Source organism: Scatophagus argus, chromosome 11 (assembly GCF_020382885.2).
Source record: "Scatophagus argus isolate fScaArg1 chromosome 11, fScaArg1.pri, whole genome shotgun sequence".
Taxonomy (NCBI): domain Eukaryota; kingdom Metazoa; phylum Chordata; class Actinopteri; family Scatophagidae; genus Scatophagus; species Scatophagus argus.
Window position 1 is genome coordinate 12,011,457 of NC_058503.1, and position 21,091 is coordinate 12,032,547.

The 21,091-nt window shown below is 41.0% G+C and overlaps 1 protein-coding gene across 4 annotated transcripts in view; it reads left to right on the forward strand.

The window, feature by feature from the left end:
- The window catches only part of LOC124067019 (obg-like ATPase 1), a 46,229-nt gene extending 28,467 nt beyond the window's left edge, over window positions 1–17,762 (forward strand). For 3 of the 4 annotated variants that reach the window (XM_046404004.1, XM_046404005.1, XM_046404003.1), the window contains 4 exons: window positions 9,186–9,326; window positions 9,877–9,973; window positions 14,006–14,128; window positions 16,277–17,762. In XM_046404004.1, the coding sequence (XP_046259960.1) occupies window positions 9,186–9,326; window positions 9,877–9,973; window positions 14,006–14,128; window positions 16,277–16,378 (463 nt within the window). In that variant the 3' untranslated portion in view covers window positions 16,379–17,762. Of the gene's footprint in view, window positions 1–9,185; window positions 9,327–9,876; window positions 9,974–13,696; window positions 13,974–14,005; window positions 14,129–16,276 lie in introns of those variants that run through there. The other variant, XM_046404006.1, reaches the window with a different exon arrangement.
- The last annotated feature ends 3,329 nt before the right edge of the window (window positions 17,763–21,091 follow it).

Sequence of the window (21,091 nt, forward strand, 5' to 3'; positions counted from 1 at the left end):
TGTTCCTGACACGAAAGTATGACTGTCAGACGGAGGGAGGAGTAAGAGAACTCGTAAATCAAATGATTCATGGCATGTGGAACATCCATCATCAGTAGGAAGAAGGTTTTTTCATGTTGTGTGGGTATGTGTGTGTGTGTGCTTAACTGCGAAATGCAATAAATCTTTGAGTGTTTTAAACAGTCAAACGGTAGTCCTCAGGTGTCCCGAGGGGCTCCACGGTGAACAATGCCGACATCAAAGTCCTAATGTTTGACAAGTGATGAGTCACTTCCCTTGTCCAGAGAGGAGCTCACACCTGTATGGAGATGATTACAGGTAGATCTAGCTGCCCCTAATTGTACAATAAATGCTGCTCTCAGCCCTAATGGCAGCTAGTCTGCAGCAGAGACGCCAGACTGCCATTTGGCTGTCGCCATGCCCCCGTGTTTTTCCACCAGCACAGTTGAGATGATGATACGGTTAAGGACTATTCAAAGCAAACAGCTAGACAAATTGCAATCTCAGCTTTAATGTGTGGAGGAAAAGAAGGAGAATCCTAGAATGAGGCAAATAAGCCAATCTTATCTGTGTCTCTCTGGACATGTATTCAACATGCTCACTTCCCTGTGTTTTGTCAAGCACTGTTTTATATTCTAACAGTTTTGTGTGGCACATGCTGTCACTCAGACTTGTTGTTCATTTGAGCAGCATTCTGTATCGACTATTGTTTTACATAATTGTTATATGTAAGTTAATCGATTTCATTGCTTCAGGCACGCAAATGCAAGATGTAGAGACGGTCACGAGAAAGCGATCAATTATTACGGCAGCAAGTAGTTTTATCAGACTTTCTGAGTCTCCAGAAACAGTCCATTGTTAACCAAGATCATCCTGTTTGGAGTATGGGAACCACATACCAAGCCGCCCTTGTTTAGACACGAATACACAGTATTAGCTTTAGCAAGCCATCATTAATGGAGGGATCAGACGAGGAGCAAGGCCTCCTTTCATCCCCAGGTTCACTGCTGGAGACAGTACATCATTTACTGTTGAGAGGAGCACATGGCTCCAATCCTATACAGTGTATGTGTACGTGTATGAGAATGCGTACATGTGCATGTTTGAAGTCTGTTTCAGAGGCGACTCCATGCTCATTTGGATGCTGGCGTAATTGCGGTGTGGAGATCAAAGGATCGCTGGCCGAGTGATGTTCCAGAGGAGACTTTACCACACAGCCCTCTCCTCTGTGCAGAGGGGGCCGCCTGCTGCTCACCGCTCCCCCCGCCCCTCTAAACATGCACTGCCCCCTGCACATCCCCGCTCGTAAAAAATGATTAAGGCCGCATTTGTCATGTGTTTATGACTGAGAGGCATTGCGTGATAGGGAATGGCATCTACAAGAGTCTATCAAGAGGCTTTCTCCTCTTCCCTCGGCGTCAGTGAGCTGCCTGGAAGACTTTTTCTCTGCGCCACATACCGTAGTATGTGTGTTAGAGAGGGTCATTAGAGCACTGTTGATGATGTGGGGGCTGCAGCCTGCCCAGTGTTAGCATGTCTTCACTTGTCAGTTGAGTTATTGTTTATTTTACGGGCTTGTGGCCTCGCCATCTTTATCTGTCTTAATTTCTTTTAATATGTTTGATATCGGATATTTATTCAGTCGTCCTCAGAGAACCGAGAGCCATCATGTTTTGCAATACTAAAAAGACACAGTTGAGAAAGCTCCAGATAGACTGTGATGTTTTTGTCTTTCTTGTAATTTTTTTCTCTGGTTTTTTTTTTTTTCTCTCTTTTTCTTTTTCTTCTTTTGGACAGTGTGCATTAAAGTAAATTGTTGCCTCTTAAGTAGATGAGTTGACCTTTAAGGAAACTAGCAAGCCTGACCTGTCTGTGAGTGCCTCTGCAGTGTGGGTTCTCCTGGTGAGAGTAAGAACTGTAGGGTACCATTTCTTGGAGCATTTATTAGCTGTGTTTATAAGTGTGTGTATGCATCTTTGCCTGTATGCAAGTCTTTGTGTGTACATAGGTATGTGCATGTGTTATTCTCTCTTTAGTCTGTACAGACGTTCTTTGAGTCCTTATTTAATGCTTTATTTCCTTGGACATTGTTTGCTCCTGACGTGTGTGTTGCATTAGCTGCCTCTGTCTTTGTGTTCTTTATGCTTTATGTTGGGAAACCGCATAGCTGCATACCACAGCTGCTCTTCCAGTCAGCCTTTTTGATCATCTTTTTTTCCCTGCCACAAAGACATAAATTGATCTTTCATAATTAATCCCCCCCACCCCCCCACAATATTTGTTTGGGATGGTATAATTTGGAAAATCATATGCCATGCTTGTACTTTCATCAGTCATTTCTAATCATTCTGATGTTGAAAGGACAACTTCACTGTATCTCAGCACTTCAGGAGTCCCGTGCTCAACAAGTCCTCGTCCGGTTTCATCACAGTGAAAGACCTTGTTTCATGTTAAAGTGTGATTAAGTAAGACACTGACTCAACCTCTATCTGCTTTACTCATTAAAAGATAAAGGTTGAAGATACCAATGTTGTCTGTGTTGCCAAAGCCTGACATATCTTAAAAAGCACACAGCTGTGCATCAATCCAAAGCTGAAAGGCTGAAAAAAGGCTGTTTATCCTGACTAATGTTTGCTAAAAACTACAGTGCTTTTAATATATATATATATATATATATGTTAATTTCATGTAATATATATGTGTGTGTGTGCTTGTGTGTTATATCTTGTATGTTTTTCAACATTTATGTCTTCAGTGGGAATGGAAGGGACTCAGAGCTGAGTGCCACAGGGAGGAGGAAGACAGTCAGGAAGCATCAATTTTGGTCTTTTCATAGGATTTCTTGATATAAGGAAAATATCTGTAATAACATCCACCAAATCCTGCTTGTAGAAACTAATGCAGAAGGGGGGAAAAATTAGGTGCCAATAAATCCAGTCACAGTTATAGAAGCAGCAAAAGGAAAGAAAATGTTTCTCCTGAGGCTGATGCTCCAGTTGGCCTGTAGGAGGAGCTTTGACAGTGAAAGTAAAGGAAGCCCTGAGAGGAGCTGCAGCATGTCAGTTGGTAGAGCTTATGCCTCTTTTCTCCAAGCCTTCTCCATACAGACCGCGCCGTAAATGTGCCCTCGTATGTTGACTTCTATTTCGTTATGTGTATTTTTTGGCTTTGATGAAGCCTAGTAATAAGTGAAACATGCATTTTCACTTTGTGTGATCATTTTTTGACAAAAGGCCAATCATTTCTGAAAACCCGATTTACAGACAGAAGAAAAACTGAGGAGGGGTGACTATTATGATTCACTGAGAGCCACTTCATGAAAGCAGTCACTGCAGCCCACTTCAGCTACTCCAAACCATAATTCCCATAAACACAACTGAAACTTTATTGAGTGCAAAACCACTGGCTCCATCCAAGTTTTAGGAACTGCTATCTGGGGAGTTAGAGTTCACTTTTCAAAGCCATGAGGAAGATATACGATCAGTTGCTCCTTCTTATTTTGTGCACAGTCGTCCACTCTCTCCTTGTGCAGTGTGGGATCCTGAGAAACACTTTCCCATGGTATGATGTGTATCCTACTGCCCACAGTCAGTCCTAATGGATGCCTTTAGCCTGCTTTCAATGAGAGAAAACAACAGGAGAGGCTGTATAGTAAAACTGAAACAGATGGTGCTAATAAAGTCCTGTCGTTCCAGTTAGCCTGGTTATTGACTGTCCCTTGTCCAGGTAATGAAAGGACATGTCACGTGTCACCCAGTTGCCTTTGTTGTGTCCTGGTGGTGAAGACACAGCGATGTTGTTGTAACTAATGAGACAGACCCTAAACTTGAGCCTAACAGAGACCTTCTCTTTCCTTGTTTGTTCTTTAATGGCCCTGCTAGAAATCGGTTTGCTCTCCAAAACCCACTACAGACTGTCATTTCTCTCTCATTTATCAGGCCCAAACCCAAGGATGCTAGTGCTGAGTGAGTCTCCTGTGGTCTGTAATATATGTATGCACTGCTGTAGCAGCACAACATGCTTGCTCTCTTCTGACGGCACCATGGGAATTGTTCTCCTGTAAAGTTTGACATTGTGGACATGAAAAAAAGAAAATGTCCGCCGGTTTCAAGTCTCTCTAATGGTACAGTTTGGTATCTTTGGCTTTGTCGAGCTGCGCTTTTGGTTATGTTTGTGATAAGGTTAAGACCGAACGCACATGACACAGCGAGTCGCCCGCAGCCTCGGCAGCTCTAATGAGACAAATAAATGAATTTAGTGTGGCCACATACAGCTCCTGAACGCTTATTATCAGGATTATTGTTGAACTCTTATGAATGAGAAAGAAAGGGGGAAAAAAACGGATGCCGGATAGGAAGGGGGCATGATTGGCTGATGTTACATATGTCCTTGATTACCTTCCTTCTGCTTTTATTCTAATAAGTGGCATTCTTTGTACTCCCTAGGACAGCTAGACAGTCTGACACACGATGAGAATAAATATTGCATGTGGTAGACATTAAGCTGTCATCCTGGAAAAAAAGAAGAGATGGAGAAATCCGTGTGGTGTTCTTCGGCGCTACACTTTGCCTGCTCTTGTCACAATTGTCACATCTTGATGACTCCCCCCACACTACCCCAGCCCCCTTATTTTCTCTCGCCCAGTCAACTGCCATGAATGACAGCATGGATACCCCATATAGAGAATTATTTTGGGTGATGTAGAATGTACTCCTCTGGGTTACTGTTTGAATTTCTGATGTTTATCTCTTTTCATTTTTCAGCCCTCCTCTCTCAAATAGCCTTAAACAAGGACGTAGCTTTCATAATGTTTTCTCTACAAAGACAGAACCAGGGAGGATGGTTTGTTAGTGTTTTATCTATCATGTGCTATTACTATTAAAGTTGCAAGATTTGTCTTAAAAAAAAATTTAATGGGTATAGTTATCAAAGAAAAGAAAGTTGTTCCAAAAAAAAAAAAAAAGCTTGTTACCAGCACACCCTCGAGGTATGATGTGAGATGATGCTCTTAATTAAAGCTGCTCACATTGTGCCTGCACTGGGTTCTGTTTCCTCCAGCCCATGATTGCTTTGAAGGCTGAAAGAAGTTGACAATATTGGAGATAGTGTGTGTGTGTGTGTGTGTGTGTGTGTGTGTCAGATCTTGTTCGTTCTCAGAGACTGATGTGTAATGGCTTTCCGTCCGGCCATGGCCACAGGGAGCAGAGAGCATATGCACTCTAGTCGCTCAGGAGCTCACCACTGAGAGGATGAAAAGCTTCCCACAGAGCCCCCGACTTCCCAGCCTCAAAAAGCCACCATGAGCTCATACCTCTCATGTCTGTCTCCCTTCACAGAGGAAGGGAAGAGGAGGGGGTTCGTGTACCCTGTGTGCCGCAGCATCCTAAAACCCCTTAGGATGCTTGTGCCTGCAACCTGGGACCAGCAAAACGCAGGAGATACTGGGTTTATTACTTGATGAGTCTGTGCGTGGCTTGCAAGCCGGTAACACATACGGCTGGCTCGTTCAGGGGCTGGGCCCTCCACCTGTGGGTGTGTCAGTGATGATGCTGTGTTGCATGCAGGTAGTGGATTACTCTTCAGGTCTGTCAGCATTCAACTGCATCTGAAAGGAGCATTTAAACTGGAGGTGATGGCCCACCTTTTAGAAGCTTAACTGGCTAAGAACTCCTAATAAAGCCAGCCTGTATGAATGTATAACCCTATGTCAGACACTGGCCCAGGTCATTGTCTCAGGTAGCTGTCCCTGTGCTGTAGAAGCTCCCATTGTTTTCCCCTCCTGAGCCATTTAAGCAGATCAAAGCTCTGACAAAGCCCAGGGAAGCCCCAGGCACGCAGAAACACAGGAATTATCCCCCCCCTCAGGATTCCCACACAAAAAGACAAATAGACTAACCCCAGAGGGTGGCCCCCTGTGGGACATCTCCTTTCAGAGGCAGCCTGTTGTGGAAGCTCCATTTGTTTTTGTGATTTCACAATATATTGTGCTTTAAATTAGATGTATTGTAAATACAACAGGCGTCAAATTTTAAGATTAGCACGAATAACGCGACATGGTTTTGGAGAGGTGAGATGATATTGATTTGTCTTGCATTGTTTTTATCAGTTAGCATGAAAAAACAAAAATAAATTCTTATCTTGTTTAGATTTATAAAGTTTGATAACAGTATGCACAAGATGTCCCTCCTTGAAGTGAGAGCAGCCCAGAAAGCACAAACATAGCTTGTTCTTTAGCTTTGTTTGAGCTTTCAAGCTGGTGAATGATTAGCAGAAATAATGTCCCTGTCACCCTTAATCACATTAAAACGTGGTTAACATTTAATTTTTCCCACTTGATATGCAAAAATTTCCACTTGATTTGCAGCAGAGGCCATTGGAATTCCATTATAAAAAGAATAAAAATTTCAGGCATCATTTGTTCAGAGAGGGATATCAAGACCAGAAAGTGCTGAATCTTTCTATTAACCGAGCAGTGAGAGATGGCACTCAGTACTGGGACATAATGGGAGACTGACAAGACGCACACACACACACACAAATCTTTCTCGCTGGATTTGGTTTATTTTTCTATTTGTTTGTTTTTTTTGTGTACGTTAAACTTGTAAAATCTTTTAAATTGAACTTAAAAGAACAACTATTTTATGTATTTTTTTCTATTACACAAGCTCCACATAGAATATTGTCAGTTTTCTCTCGAAAGATGTGGCTGATAAGCACAAAATAAATTAGCTGTTGAGCCCCACATTTAAGGAATAAGTCAAATTCTTATGTCATAGCAAGAGAGGAGATGCTAACGCTACGCTTGACGTACAGAAAACATTCGTCTTATTGCACAGAGTTCATGAATGACAAAGAAAACTGCAGCATGTTTTACATACGTATTTTTCCCCAATTTACACATCAACATAAAATTTCACACAAATAATTGGAGTGGGCATAAATACAAATTGCAAAGTGGCATGGGTAGACAGCGGTGAAGTTGACAGAATTGGTTTTGGGAGTCGTGTTGACAGAGCATCAAAGCTCTTAATTGACAGTGCTTTGTTTCTGGAGTTGAGGGAAGGGGGTGTTTCATGTTCCTGTGGCAAGGTGTTTGTCTGGTCCTGTGTCACTCAGTGCAAGGACCCAGAGACCCCCGCGCTCATTTGCAGCTCACGTTCCCCGTCTCGGCTTCACATTATTAAAATCATCCCTCAGCCTTCTACCAAGAGCCTCTTTGTTACTTGGCTGGCTTGGCTCAGCTCTGTCAAGTCTTCACCAATTACAGTCTCAGGTACAATGGTCTATTCAAAGGATCACAGCCCTTGACTGGTGTGGAGAGAGTGATTTGTGAATCATTATTCAGCCGCCTGTAGAGTACGCAATACCTGAGGAATGCAAATAACGTGCCACCAAATAGACAGCTGTGCTGCTAAAAGTGAGAAACTACAGCTGTTATTATCTCAGATTGGATTTTTTTTCCCCTCTTGGAGCGCCCGCCGTCTCCTATGTTTTCAGGGTTTTTTTGGCTTTGACTAAATGTGTTTATTTTTCTGTCTTCTATTGGTGAGACATTGGCTACTACCTTATTGTGGTGGCAGTCAAACGTCAGCTCCGCATCCATAGTGCGAACAGAAAGGGAAATATTAGGTTACGGCTCTTAATAGATGTGCATCCGAACAGACAGACAAACTGGCATATGATGCATTTCAAATTTACCCTGCAGTGTTATTCTAGCTTGTTGGGGAAAAACATCCAATCAAAGCCAAACTGTGCTCTTCCTGCGCCCGTTACCCTGTCATGTATTGTATATTGATAATCATTGGGTAGGAGCAGCGATATGGTGCTGTAGGTGATAAAGCGGTGACATTGTTATTGGAATAGATGTGGTATTGAGGTGGTCGGGTCCCTCCCAGTCTTTGATTCTTATGAGCTTTAAACAGGAAACCAGGATTACAGATAATGACAGGGACCCCTTAGAATCAATCCAGCCTAGGAACTCTGTCAGGGCCGCCGTGTGAAAATGGATTTGTGTGATGCTGGTCTTTCAAACCCGTCCAATCCCAGCCTGAGAGCATGTGGGGCTAATCTCATAATTGCCCTAACCCCTTATATTGTTCTGACTGAGAGTTACCATTAAGTGTGAGGATATCTTTGTCCTGCAATGTCAGGTGTCCTGCTGGACTGGAAGACAAAAAGAGAGAAAAAAAACAGGTGGTAAAGAGACTGACAAAGACGTTCATGAGGAAAAGTTTAAGTTAGTTTTTCGTTTTCTTCCTGCCTTTATGATTTATGCTTAGTGAGAACTTGTCCGTCAATGTAAAATTTAGGCAAAACAACTGGATAGAATGTAACTATGTACATTTACTCAATTACAGCACAATTCAAGCATACTTGTACCTGAATATTTCCTGTTTGTGCTACCTTATATTTCTACTCCACCACATTTCAGAGAGAAATATTGTATTATTTCTTCCTCCATTTCATTTATTTTGCAGCTACATGGACTGTTTTCTTTGAAATTTGTGTTTGACAGAAAACATACAGTCATCTTCTAAAACATGATGCATTGTCCTTTTACAAGTCACTTTAATATGCAATTAAGTTCTTTAATTCTTTTCATATTTCTTTTGTTTCTTATTTCTTGGTTTCTTACTTCAAGGTGCAATCTCTTTCTAGAACATTTTTTAAGCTGAGTTGATTAGAAATAAAAACAGGTTGAAATGTTAGTAAAGCATAGATTTTTATTTACTTGTTTTAAGAAAATAAGCTTTTTAAGACTCAATTATAGCCACAAATGGCTTCAAAGGATCGGGGGTTTTGCAGTATAAGCTGTGCTATACATTATACATTTGCAGTATAAATACACAGCTCTAAAAGTGTCCTTTCTGCAAGTGTTCTTTGCTGATAATACTTTTGTACTTTTATTTCAGTTGGATTTAATGCATGCCTTTCAAATCTTGTGAATCTGTGCTTTGTTGTATGAGCACACATTGAGCCAAACTGAAAACTTTTATGGAAACAAAGTCAAATTCTCTGAAAGAAATGGCCACCTTTGGAGTGCAGTCTTCTGCAAACACTCATATGCTCGTTCAGCTGCTGTCATGAATATGCATGCGCTTGCAGATAAAAAAAAAACCAAAAAAAAAAAAACGCTCATGTTAATCAAGCCCTCCAACTAGTTTTGTGGCCCCTGATTTAACCAGGTTGGTGAAAATCAAGGAGTGGGTGGACAGTCATGACCCCGGAGCCTTGGTCATCCCCTTCAGCGGGGGCCTGGAGAACCAGCTACAGGACAAGAGTGAAGAGCAGAGGCAGGAGTACTGCACAGAGCACAAGACGCAGAGGTTAATTAGCATTCAGTCTCCCCACACTTTATTATCAGCTGTGTCCTCCATGCACTCCTTTAATTGCATGTGCTGATAGAATAATAAATGGCAGAGTAATTACCATTATAAAGCAAAGGATCCCTCTTCTTACTGAACAACTCAGTCAAAGGGTTTTCCTCTAAATTAAGTTTTTAACTGTCATCTGTCATCTGTAGGTATAATTATAACTTGGGCATTTTGGGTTTATTGTTCTCATGTGAAAACCTCTATGGAGAGAAAAATTGTGACAGCAGATTTTTTTTTTCCTCGGTGCAGAACGAGGCATCGGGTTGAATTCTTAAAAATGCTAAATGAGTCTACAAGCTTTGTAATTAATCAAAGAAACCAATGGAGAATTGAATGCCTTATGTGAAACGAAGTGACCCATCTTACTCACTTAATGAGTTTATATTGGAATGAATGGGGCCTTGCCACTGAAGTGAACTTTGTCTGGGCATGAGTGGCAATAAATAATACTTAAAGAGTTCAGACCCCTTGATTCAAACTGAGATTTTTTTTTTTCCCCCAGTGCCCTGAGCAAGATCATCAAGGCAGGCTACGCAGCCCTGCAGCTGGAGTACTTCTTCACCGCTGGACCAGATGAAGTCCGTGCATGGACCATTCGGGTAAGAGACAGGTTCCCTTGCTGTGCACACACCTGTGAGGTCGAGGTTGTGTACCAGAAATACACACACACACCCAAACAAATACACACAGTGTCCCACGTTCCACCCTGCTGGCACCCTTACTGATATCACACACTTTCAACTTTGTCATGGTTGTGCTTTAGCCAGTCATTACAGGCCAAGGATAACTTCAATTACTGGTGAGCTGCTGAACAGTGAAAGTGGGGGCTACATTGATTGAGGAGGGCAACAATTGATTTTGCCCATTACGTCCATGAGAATGTTTCCATCCTGTGCAGATCTGCCTGCCCTCCTCCTGCCGCTGGAGATAAGGAGCCTGTGCATTGTGCCTGCCTAATCTGTGTGACGGAGGTTGTCTGTGCCAAAATTGATGTCGCTTTTCATTCGACTGTTTGTGGGCCTTGCTGGGGGCTCCTCCTCCATGTGTGTCTCAGTTTACTGAGCCCGGGCCGCTGAGAGCTTTGTGCAAGCGGATCGCAGAATTTACATCAATACAGATGTTGGCTGTGCGTGCTGTTATTGTGTAGAATTTTTTTTCCCCCTCCATTTTCTTTTCTAGAGTAAATACAAGGATTGAGTGTAGATATAATGAAGTATTTGACAGGTCAGGAATTACATACCATAAGTCCATTTTTAAAATATGTTTTAAAATTAATAGCAAAGTAACTTTTTGAGAAACTTAAACAAAAAAACTAAAGATGTGGGTTTTATCCTGTCGTACTTAATCATATCCATTCTTCCATCCCTCTCGATATTTCAGGGGATCATAATTTTAAATCAAACGTCCACACTGCCGAATGCTGTAAATCCCCTAAACATACGTTGGAGGACCATTTGAAAAAAGCACTTACACTTACACAGTGGCAACAGGAAGCAGAAGAAAGGAAGAATTTGTTCACATATGTTCCTTTTTTTCACATTTTAATGAAAAATAATAAGCAAACTCTCCAGTTATCTTCTGTCTTTGCTGAATTGGCTGCTACAAAATGTTTGTTTGGAAGCAGTGATTTATTTATTTATTTTAACAGGGTGTCCCTTTGAGATTAAAAATGTCTTTTATGAGAGAGATCTGGCCAAGGTACTAGCCACAAAATCAGAGCGTATTAAAATGCAGCACATAACACTATGTACAAAAATCCACAACAAAAAAGAAGAAAAGCTATTCAAACTCAGCAGCCTCTCGAGAAAAACAACAAAGTCTCCTTCACCACATTTTTAATGATGTCTTTAAACTCATCACTGAATGGGTCTAGCTTCAGGTCCTTTTGTAGCTCATTCCATGACCGAAGTACATAGTATGAACATGCAGTTTTCCACCAGGTAAAGTAAAAGGCAGTCACTGGAGGAGTGTGGCTGGTAACTCTCAGACGTAGGACAGAGAAGGGTGCCCAGTCTGGCCTTTATGGATAAATCATAACATGCAGTGTCTTACAAGCTTCATCATCATTGCAGATACTGCTTTAAAATTCTTTAAAATTACATTACGTAACTTTTCATTTACTGGTCATACATGGGAAGCTGTGTTTCTGTTGAGCATCACGTGTCTTTGACTGACAACAAGAGATGTTTCAATAACTTAAAATGCTTATAGATCTTTTGAAGGCGTCAGCCTGTGTTGTTCTTTTTCCTGCAAAGCTGCAAACTTTTAAGGCCCAGCTTTAAGCATCATGTCGTAAAATATCTGCAAATATATGAAGATGAGTGTGCTCAGTTCACTAAATCAATACATATTACGATTAAACACAACAGCTGATATTTCCAACTAGACAATATCATATTTTAATTGATATTGTATGACAAATGTCGCTCGGTGACAAAAATTCATTTTGAAAGTCCACAGAACATATTTCAAACTTAGAAAATAAGAAAAGATTTAAATTCAAACTTAAACACATGCACATACATTTCATGATTTTGTCAGGATGTTAAACAGTTGTAGGAGTGAATTAATGTCCAGGTGCTGATCTTGTGTGTAGTCATATTAAACACAAACATATAAACAATTCACCAACAAATTCATTTTCCTGATGTGCAAATAATGAACAAAGGATCTGCTGATGTGAACAGCAGTCCTGAGTCTGAAGTCTGTAATTCTGCGGATTTCTCATAAAAACAACACACTGATCTAAAATGTTTCTTAAATCCTAGCGACATGTGGTAAACTGCATTTAAACAGTGAGCTCAAAGTAGGAATTCTCGAGCCATGTGGTGCTGGAAGGTCAATTTATCATTTGCTGCCATATGTGCCCTTAGAGTCGCAAAACGTACTGATGATAGAGGAATTCATCACAGACCCTGTTATTTTGGTGTGATGTTGAAAAATGTGAAGGAACACAGACTCGGTAACCCATGCTGTGTATTTCAAGGTGTTGCTTTTATTAGATGGTTGACAAAAATGAGAAACAGGAAGTTAAGAGAGAGAGAGAGAGAGGGTGGCCAGTGGACACAGTGCGTCGCAGTTACCCACTTGTCCACATATATGCCGTTACAGATCATGAACAGATCATTGAACCAGGTCCACTCAAGAAGTCTGTAAACAGGAACTTTCTGTAAATATTTTCACGATGGCTTCGCAGACAGGCCAGAGGGGGTAGGTGAGCTCACTTCCTTATTCTTTTTATTTATTTATTTTTTTTACTAACATTTTAGTCAGATGACATCACTAGGTTTAGGCGAACACTCATCTCAGCATGACTGATGTCCTCGCTGTTTACAAAAAAACTCCCAAAACACTTCAAAGGCGTCCTCAAAAACACGCTCGTCGTCCTCGAAATAATTGATTACAGGCAGCCTTGATTGTGTGTGAGGGGCATTTAGTCAGGTAAGCATCAGTGAGTAACTATATTAAGCCAATACATCTTGCATTGTAAAAACTACACTCAGTAATGTCGTGTTCCCAAGCCCTTTAACATGCTTTATTAGGCAGCCTCGAGGTGACCATTATCTATCAGCCTGCTCTGCATAGCTCTTAACTAGGACAATGTGGATCTCTTGTAATGTTCCATATGAAAAAAATCCCTCCCTTAATCTATTTTTCTCCAGATAGACAAACCTTGATGCTGATTAATGGTAGTTAAACTCACAAGCACTCCGTCAATGAGATTGCGAAGAGATGGTAATGTATTAGAGTCATTAAATACGCATCATTCTTTTGGCATGAAATATGTTGACCCCAACCTGATTATATACATAATTAAAACTGCTCAACAGTTCCTGAGCAGAGAGCTGCGGAGCAAAGAGAGAGCGAGAGCGAGCAGGTCGACAGGCAGGAATCATAATGATACACAGCAGCCACGTCACTTATTTGGGTCATTTGTCATTTCCGCCCAACATTATTTCAGTGCATATAAATTGCACATTTTATCAGTCACCAGTTGTGTCTTAGAGTTTTAAAGAGGATTCGAAGCACGATGAATTTATAAAACTATTAAACTCCTATTTTGTGGTTTGTAAGCTGGCATCAAATAACTTAAAGGGCACATCTAAATGTGTTTTGAAGTTACAATCATAATGTCAATTTATATACATCAAATACATATTGCAGCCGCTGTGCGTCTAACCCAGTGAAATATTATCGAAAGGTCTGGAATGAATTTGAACTGCCAAACTCTGTTGTGCTGAAATAGTGAGGCCTACTGCAGTGAGGTCTGTGGCACCACAGTCTCTCGCTTCAACACTAGGTCTTCTTGCTGTCATGACCAGAGAGCCGAGCAGCGACCCACAATGAGGCAAGATTGCATGGACAGAAATCAATACCAGCACGGAATGGGAGTCAGGAGGCATTGATAGCAGTGCTGGGTCCTTATCGTGTGTCCAGGCTACCCTAGCAGGGCACAGCCGAGTGGAAAGCTATCCAGAGATCAGGACTGAGGCAAGAATACCCGTGACTGAAAACACCCCCAAGTGATGCTCATGACGCTATCACCCTATCAAACACTGTGTCGCTCGCATGCTGTAATCCATCTTCTCCAAAACAATTCATTTGTCCTCTCTTTTCCTTCCCTGTGACAGAAAGGAACTAAGGCTCCACAGGCTGCGGGGAAGATCCACACAGACTTTGAGAAGGGCTTCATTATGGCGGAAGTAATGAAATTCCAGGATTTTAAAGAGGAAGGCAGCGAGAGCGCTGTCAAGGTGAGCAGTCAGGGTGCCAGAGGATGAGGGGAAGTCTCCTGTGATCAGTGGAGCTGACAGTCACCACACAGCTCCTACTGCAAACTGCTCTTCACCTTTACTCAGGGGAAGAAATTACTGCACACACTCCAGCACCACTCCTGACAAGCCAACTGATTCTGGCTCTAAACACTGCCATTCTGCTCCAGCTGTGCATATCTTTATCACAATGTGTCTTAACTGGCTGATGGTAGCTCTTGCTCGTGGCTCAGCACAGTCGCACAGAGGTAGCACTTCTTCACCTCACCAGGCATTCATCAGAGCTATAGAGTGCGCTGTTAGCTTAGAGCTTTCTGTTGCCAAATCCCCAAGCCACCATATGACAGTGATACAAGGCGGCAAGTTAAATAAAGTGTGAAATTCCTCAAATAAGGACTGTTTCATGCATGGGTAGTGCAGAAATGTGGCTTGCATGTCTTATTTTTCTGATGGCCAGTGTTTGTTTTGACCTTTTAACTGGGGTGTGGGTTGTTCGTGTTCACACTCTTGTCAAATGTAATAACTGATTTCATGGTGAATTTGTGAAGACAATAACTGGGAGCCAACTGCAGCAAGTACTTCACAAAAAAAAAAAAAATACTTCAACATGCTTTTCTCTCCCACCACAAGTATGTTCAGGTTTGGCAGTTACTTTCACATTGGCAAACTGTAATTTAGCAGTTGAAGGCACAGAGTTAATAATCAGCTAATCAACACTGTAGGATGCCTTTCATATCAAAGATGCTCTTTTTTTCTAATTTCATTTCTGTATGGACACATTTCTAAATTTGATTCTCTGTTAATTCAATTAAAGCAGAAGTGGCTTTAACCTTGCTATGTGTGACATTTGTGAGCCGCAGCTGTAAGCCATGCTGTTACAATCCCACTATCGCCACCATCAACTCTATGTGCCCACGTACAGACTCAGCTAATGTAATTATGGTGACACACAGGGACCTGTGGGGACCAGTGTGGAAAGGAAGCACTATGAAAACATTTAAATCTCTTTACTATTCAAGCCCTTTTTAATAAGTGTTTAATGCAGCGGCAATGTATTGTCCACACCCTACATAAGCTGCAAACAGGGGGTGAAACATGTGGGTCTCTGGGGAGTTTCACCATTGTTATCCGAGGTTGGGATCTGAGTGTCAGGTCCTTACTGCATGCTCTCTTACTAATCCCTTTTCGGGCCTCATAAGAACATAGAACGTTTCTGACTGTGGCATTAGGGTCCATGCTATTTAATGCCAGTTGTGGGAATAGGCTGTCTGAATAGGGCCAGTGTACGGGGATATCACATTATTAGTAATCATATCTGCTTAAGCCAAGCTTGCTGCTCCAGATGGCTGCTTTCAAGTGCAAATGAACCAGTTAGACGTGTCTGGTTTAATACATACTCAGGAATCACAAATAGCCATTGATTTTTTTTCCTGTCTCCCTCTCCATCCAGTGTTTCTGGTGGTATTGAGCATGGATTAAATGGTCTCCTGAGCCTTTAAAGGGACATTGATTCTTCTAATTAATTGTGCGCTGTGCAGAACCAGAATGCATAAACCTGTCCGTATTAGCACTTCAAGTCAATTATTTTGAGTTTGCCGGGAAGGAGAACAAACACTTACTGTATACAAAAGAAATGTTAGAAGTTATTTTGTTTCCTTGAGAAGTTTGACAGTGTTGTAATCAAAGACTTATTAACATTTTGTGCTTGTGCACATGAAACTGAAATGGGCAGAAGAGAGGATTATTCACTCAGTGGGAACTCAGACACCCCAAGAACAGAACATGTATGTGTGTGTGTGTGTGTGTGTGTGTGTGTGTGTGTGTGTGTGTGTGTGTGTGTGTGTGTGTGTGTGAGAGAGAGAGAGAGAGAGAGAGAGAGAGAAAGACAGAGAGAGGGAGAGAATATGACAATTGGGGGTAAATGATTGTTGGTGATAAAAAAGGCTGGGTACTAATCCTGAACTGCTATGTTACATTATTATTTACAGTTTACACAGTTATTATGGGCTCTACATGGTCCATTATAGCAATGAATGAATAGCCAAATAATGTAATAGTCTACATCCTGTATATACAATGTTTTGTTCTTATTTTTTAACATTAATTTGTTTTTTCTTTGTTATTTTACAGGCAGCAGGGAAATACAGACAACAGGGAAGAAACTACATTGTTGAAGATGGAGACATCATCTTTTTCAAATTTAACACACCAAATACACCAAAGAAAAAGTGATGCAAGAGCAAGCCATTTGTTTACATAACTGACTGTGCTTGTTATCCACCATCCACCCCCCACTCCAACACCCCAACACCTCAACACCCCTTTCATTCCCCTCCGTGGCGTGACACCCGCTGCCACGCTCTCACTTTCTGTTCCCCCATCCTGTAGAATCAAATCCCCCCTCTGTGCCCAAGCACAGGTTCAGTAAACTCTGACAGCTTTGCTATTTAAGATCAGGATCGGCCCCCACTCCAAATTGTAGCAGCATTTGAAGGAGCATATTACTCTCCAGATACTTCATTAATCTCCATCACGGGTGCCAGCACTGACACAGCTGACAGCAGGGACAATGCCACCTGCTCCTCTCCCCCTTCAGCAGATAATGCATGTTTTACAGTAGCCCAGATGTCTACACTCAATAAAACATTTGACAAAACCAGTCTGTGTGTGTTTTGGGATGTCTGTATTGAGTGCAAAGCTGCATGGTGACTGTGATAGCGGCCCTGCCGACCACTGATTAGAGAATTAAAAGACACAGCTGACACTGACTGTAGCAGAGAGGGAACAATTCTAATTAAATCTGTTAAGTGATGCTGATTTTAGAAGGGCACATGCAGAATGCAGGTGTTTCGGCCAAAAGAACTGGTCAGTTTAAAGGATTATTTGTAAAGTGATTGAGTTAACCTTTCATTTGCATGTTTTTTTTATTTTTATTTATGATTGATGCATATGTGAGTCCTCGCTTTCACTGTCACCATAATACTCAACAATCCCCATATATTGACAAAATAGTGTATTTGTTATATTTACAGTTTCTTTCTCCTGTTCCAGAAGAGTATGGGCAAATACACGCCTAGAAAATAAAAGAAATATTCATTCAAGCCATATTTTCAGAAAAGTCCACATTTTATTATATTCTGTATAGTATGAAAATAGAGGTTGACACAATCCACAAGCACGACCAGAAAACGAATCCTTTTGTCTGGAGTAGTGTTTTTCTCACCCCTATACTTTGTGTGTAAGTGTTTGTGAAGCGTTTATGCTGATGGAATTGTATGGCTGCAGCCGCAGTGCTCCAAAGTAAGATTGTATTCTCCGTGGGAGTCCGAACAAAGAGCTGTAGATCAACAGTGCTTTGCTGAATATCTTGTAACCATTAAGACTGCAGAGAACAAAATGGCCTTTTGATGGGAACAAAAAGATTGAATAAAAACGGTCATTTTACAGAGATAGTATTGCATATCCAAGTTTTGGATAGAATGTTTTATGGAGCCGATCCAACGGCAGCACTACAAAGCACAGTGTTTGTCATGGAAATAAGGAGGATTACAGTCTTTAAAGTTTAAGATCAGTGACAAAGTATAGGATAGTTTTTATTGTGGTTGGATGGAATGAAAGACAGATGACAACATGTGTATAAAATAGCATTAAGCTTCGCTTGGTAGCTTTCTCAATAACCACTGATGTTAATCACTCAAAGATATATCATGCAGCAGACCAAGGAAGCAACTACTACCAACATTTACAGCTTTTATATACTGTCTTCTATACAACAACAGGCTGTTTTCCAGTCACTGTTTTTTTGAAGTGAAACCATACAAATCATCTGGAGAGCACAATGGGGGCTCAAGACAAAAACTGTTTTTGCATTCCTCTATGAGTGGTGTTGGCCAACCTAAACCTCACATAGAGGATTATTCATCTGCTTAGGTTTTGAGGCTCATTGATTGACGAGTTGTTCCCAGTGGTCTGGGCGGTGGAGTATTTTGTTTTTCATAAAGTGACAATAAATCTTTTTTCCAGAGCGAGTAATAAAGCTATTTAGAATCGTGCAGATGTTGTATGAAAACAAAACAACCATAACAAAGTCTCTTGTTCAGTATCACCAATGGGCTGTTTCGGAGTTTGATACTAACAATTCTGCTGTCAAAAGGGGAGCAATAATTAATGAATTATAAACTCATTGATGGTCCTTTCTGTCCTGACACCATGGAACACATTGCAGAGTATTCATGTTTACATAACCAGCGCTTGTTCATAAACATTATGAGGTGGCAGATTGGAAAAGCAGTCTAACTGGTATAACCTCTCAAAAATCAAAACAATTCCAGAAATATGACAGATTTGTACCGTTGGTACAAATGTCCTGTCAGCACCATCAATCAAGCGGTGCCACTCTGCTCCGAGGCAAACCACACTGGCATCAAACCAAGGAGGGCACAGAGTGGAAAGCTTGCTTTTAAAACACACACCCAAGAAAACAGCCCACGGCCTGCTGCTGTAAATCACATGCACACCAAAGACCTTTGAAGAAGTTAGAAAAGGAATGTTTGAGTTACAACAAATAAACATATAAATATCTACGGCTCTTTTTGGAGAAGTTACTGCGCACAAGGGATTGTGCTGGTAAATTTGGGGATTATTATAAACTTATTGTATCATGTCATTACAGAGAGGAAATTCTCTCTATTTTGGATGACAATAAAAGAGTTGCCATGTTGTAATTATTGCTATTGTGCGACTTCTCTGTCTGACACATGCACTATATAGCCTACTGTACACAGAACAGACTTGAAATCGATATCAGCTCAGAACCTTCATGTTCATTTGTCAGAGTTATCAGACAGTTTTCTCTCATGTTGCACTTGGTATTACTGGTATTTTGATTTGTTGCCCTCTTTGAGTGTTAAAACGGCCCCTGTAATGTCGACTGAAAATAAGGACACATCTTATTACACATAACCTACTGCCCTGGTATGCTACCATGTACCTTTATATTGTCATTTGTAAGTCAGTACTTGGTACGACATCTGCCATACGTTCTGTCTTTACAAACTATACGTACCAGTTTTGATGACATTGTCAGAAACATGTTAATTAATGTGTTTGTTACTGAAGTCATAGATGAACTTGTTATCCTGAACTACATAATGTTGAAAGAGACTGAATATTAAAAACACCTCTGAATAAAAAACAATCCGGTAAAATAACACCACTAACTCTGATCTCAGTGCCAAACCATGTAATCACATTAACACATCTGTGACACTGTCCACAAAATGAACAATTTAGGTATAATAAAAATTGATTTTATGGCAGGACAGTTGTATTGGATTATACAGGTGTGCCTAATAATGTGCACAGAGAAACTTATCATTTACCATATTAATTCTGTGTTCTTGTAATGCACACACAACTGGGCGTCGATTGCTGTTTACACATTACACATATACAAATATTATACAAGTACTGTTTGTTGCCTCCTTGTTGTATATATTGTTGTTGTATATATATAAATTGCAATTGGCTTTGATACTTAAAACAAAGAACAGTATGATTGTTCCTGTCTCAGGTGTTTCAGAGTTGTCTGTCACACATATTTGATATTCCATCCACACGTCTCCATGCTGCACCAGTTTCAATTCTCTCTCCTATTTACAGTGTCCCATGAGGTGTCTCCAGCAGGGCAGTTTCTCTCTGTGGGGTCACTCTCTCTTGGACTGGCCTTTCATGAAAACAACTGTCAATATGTTAATATGTAATACTCAGAGCCAGTGTGGACTTGCTCAGTTACTCACCTTATCCTTCACAGTTCTGCCAGCCACAACGTCTGTTCCTAGAATATTATGAGAAGAGACTTTTGCGAGAATTGTTAAAAAATAAATGCAGTTTAATTTGTTTCATATTTTCCCACAGCAATGCTGAAACAAAGCTAGATGCTCTGTGTATGTGAAGTGTGAAGGTCATTGGTGTCTGTATTTACGGTTATGTACTTTATATCTCATTGAAACCTTATAGATGCACTGAAACATCTTGTGGGTAATGGCACAACAACAGACTTCACTTCTTTCACTTCTGATTCTGATTCTTTGTATGTAGCTTGAGCTGGTGACAACACTCACATGTCTGAAGCAGACATCTGGCAGTTATGTATCTCATGTAAGCCACTGTGTCCACCAAGGTGTTGCATTTGTGCTGCTTTTAGGATATTTGACTTTTCCCGTTAACTTGGAGGTCTTTGTAGAAATTGTTGAAATGTTCCCAAGGACTCCTGGAGTAAGACAGACATAGCTGCAACGTTTTTCTAAAGCTGTTTCCATTGGCCTGTGTTTACCTGACACTTGGATTGACAGCAGAGTGATTGGAAATATCCACCATTCACTGCAGTGAGCTCCTGAGTGCACGGAAAGTGCTTTTGTAGTCTGGCTGTAATGGGCCAAGTTTGAATTGAAGGTTGAGAGAAATAGCCTCACTGCGGTCGCGCACTGTGAGGAACTGACACACCACAAATAATACTCAGAAGTGGGTTCCTGATAGCATCACAGGCACAGAGCAGGTACAATAGCATGCAGGCTCTCATTTCAATGCACTTTCACAATGTTGTACCGTGCACAATCAGATGGAGGGGAAGAAATCCAGTCAAATACAACCTCAGATTGTGTCTCGATTATCGCCCACCCCACCCCCTTCCAAGTAATCAGCACAAAAGATATCTTAAAACTCAACTGCCGATCATTTTCTTATTCACAAGTACAAAGTGGCACTATTAGTCTGCAAAATCACTTCACAGCAAAGCTATCGTAATTTTAAAAATATACCAACGCCATTGCGTGTCTGTCTTGATAACTCAAAAGTAAGGATTCATTCATCTGATCTGATCTGCCAGGACTTGACAAGCATTAAAAACTGTTACATTGTCAGTGTAATTGTAAAATTCTGTGTTTC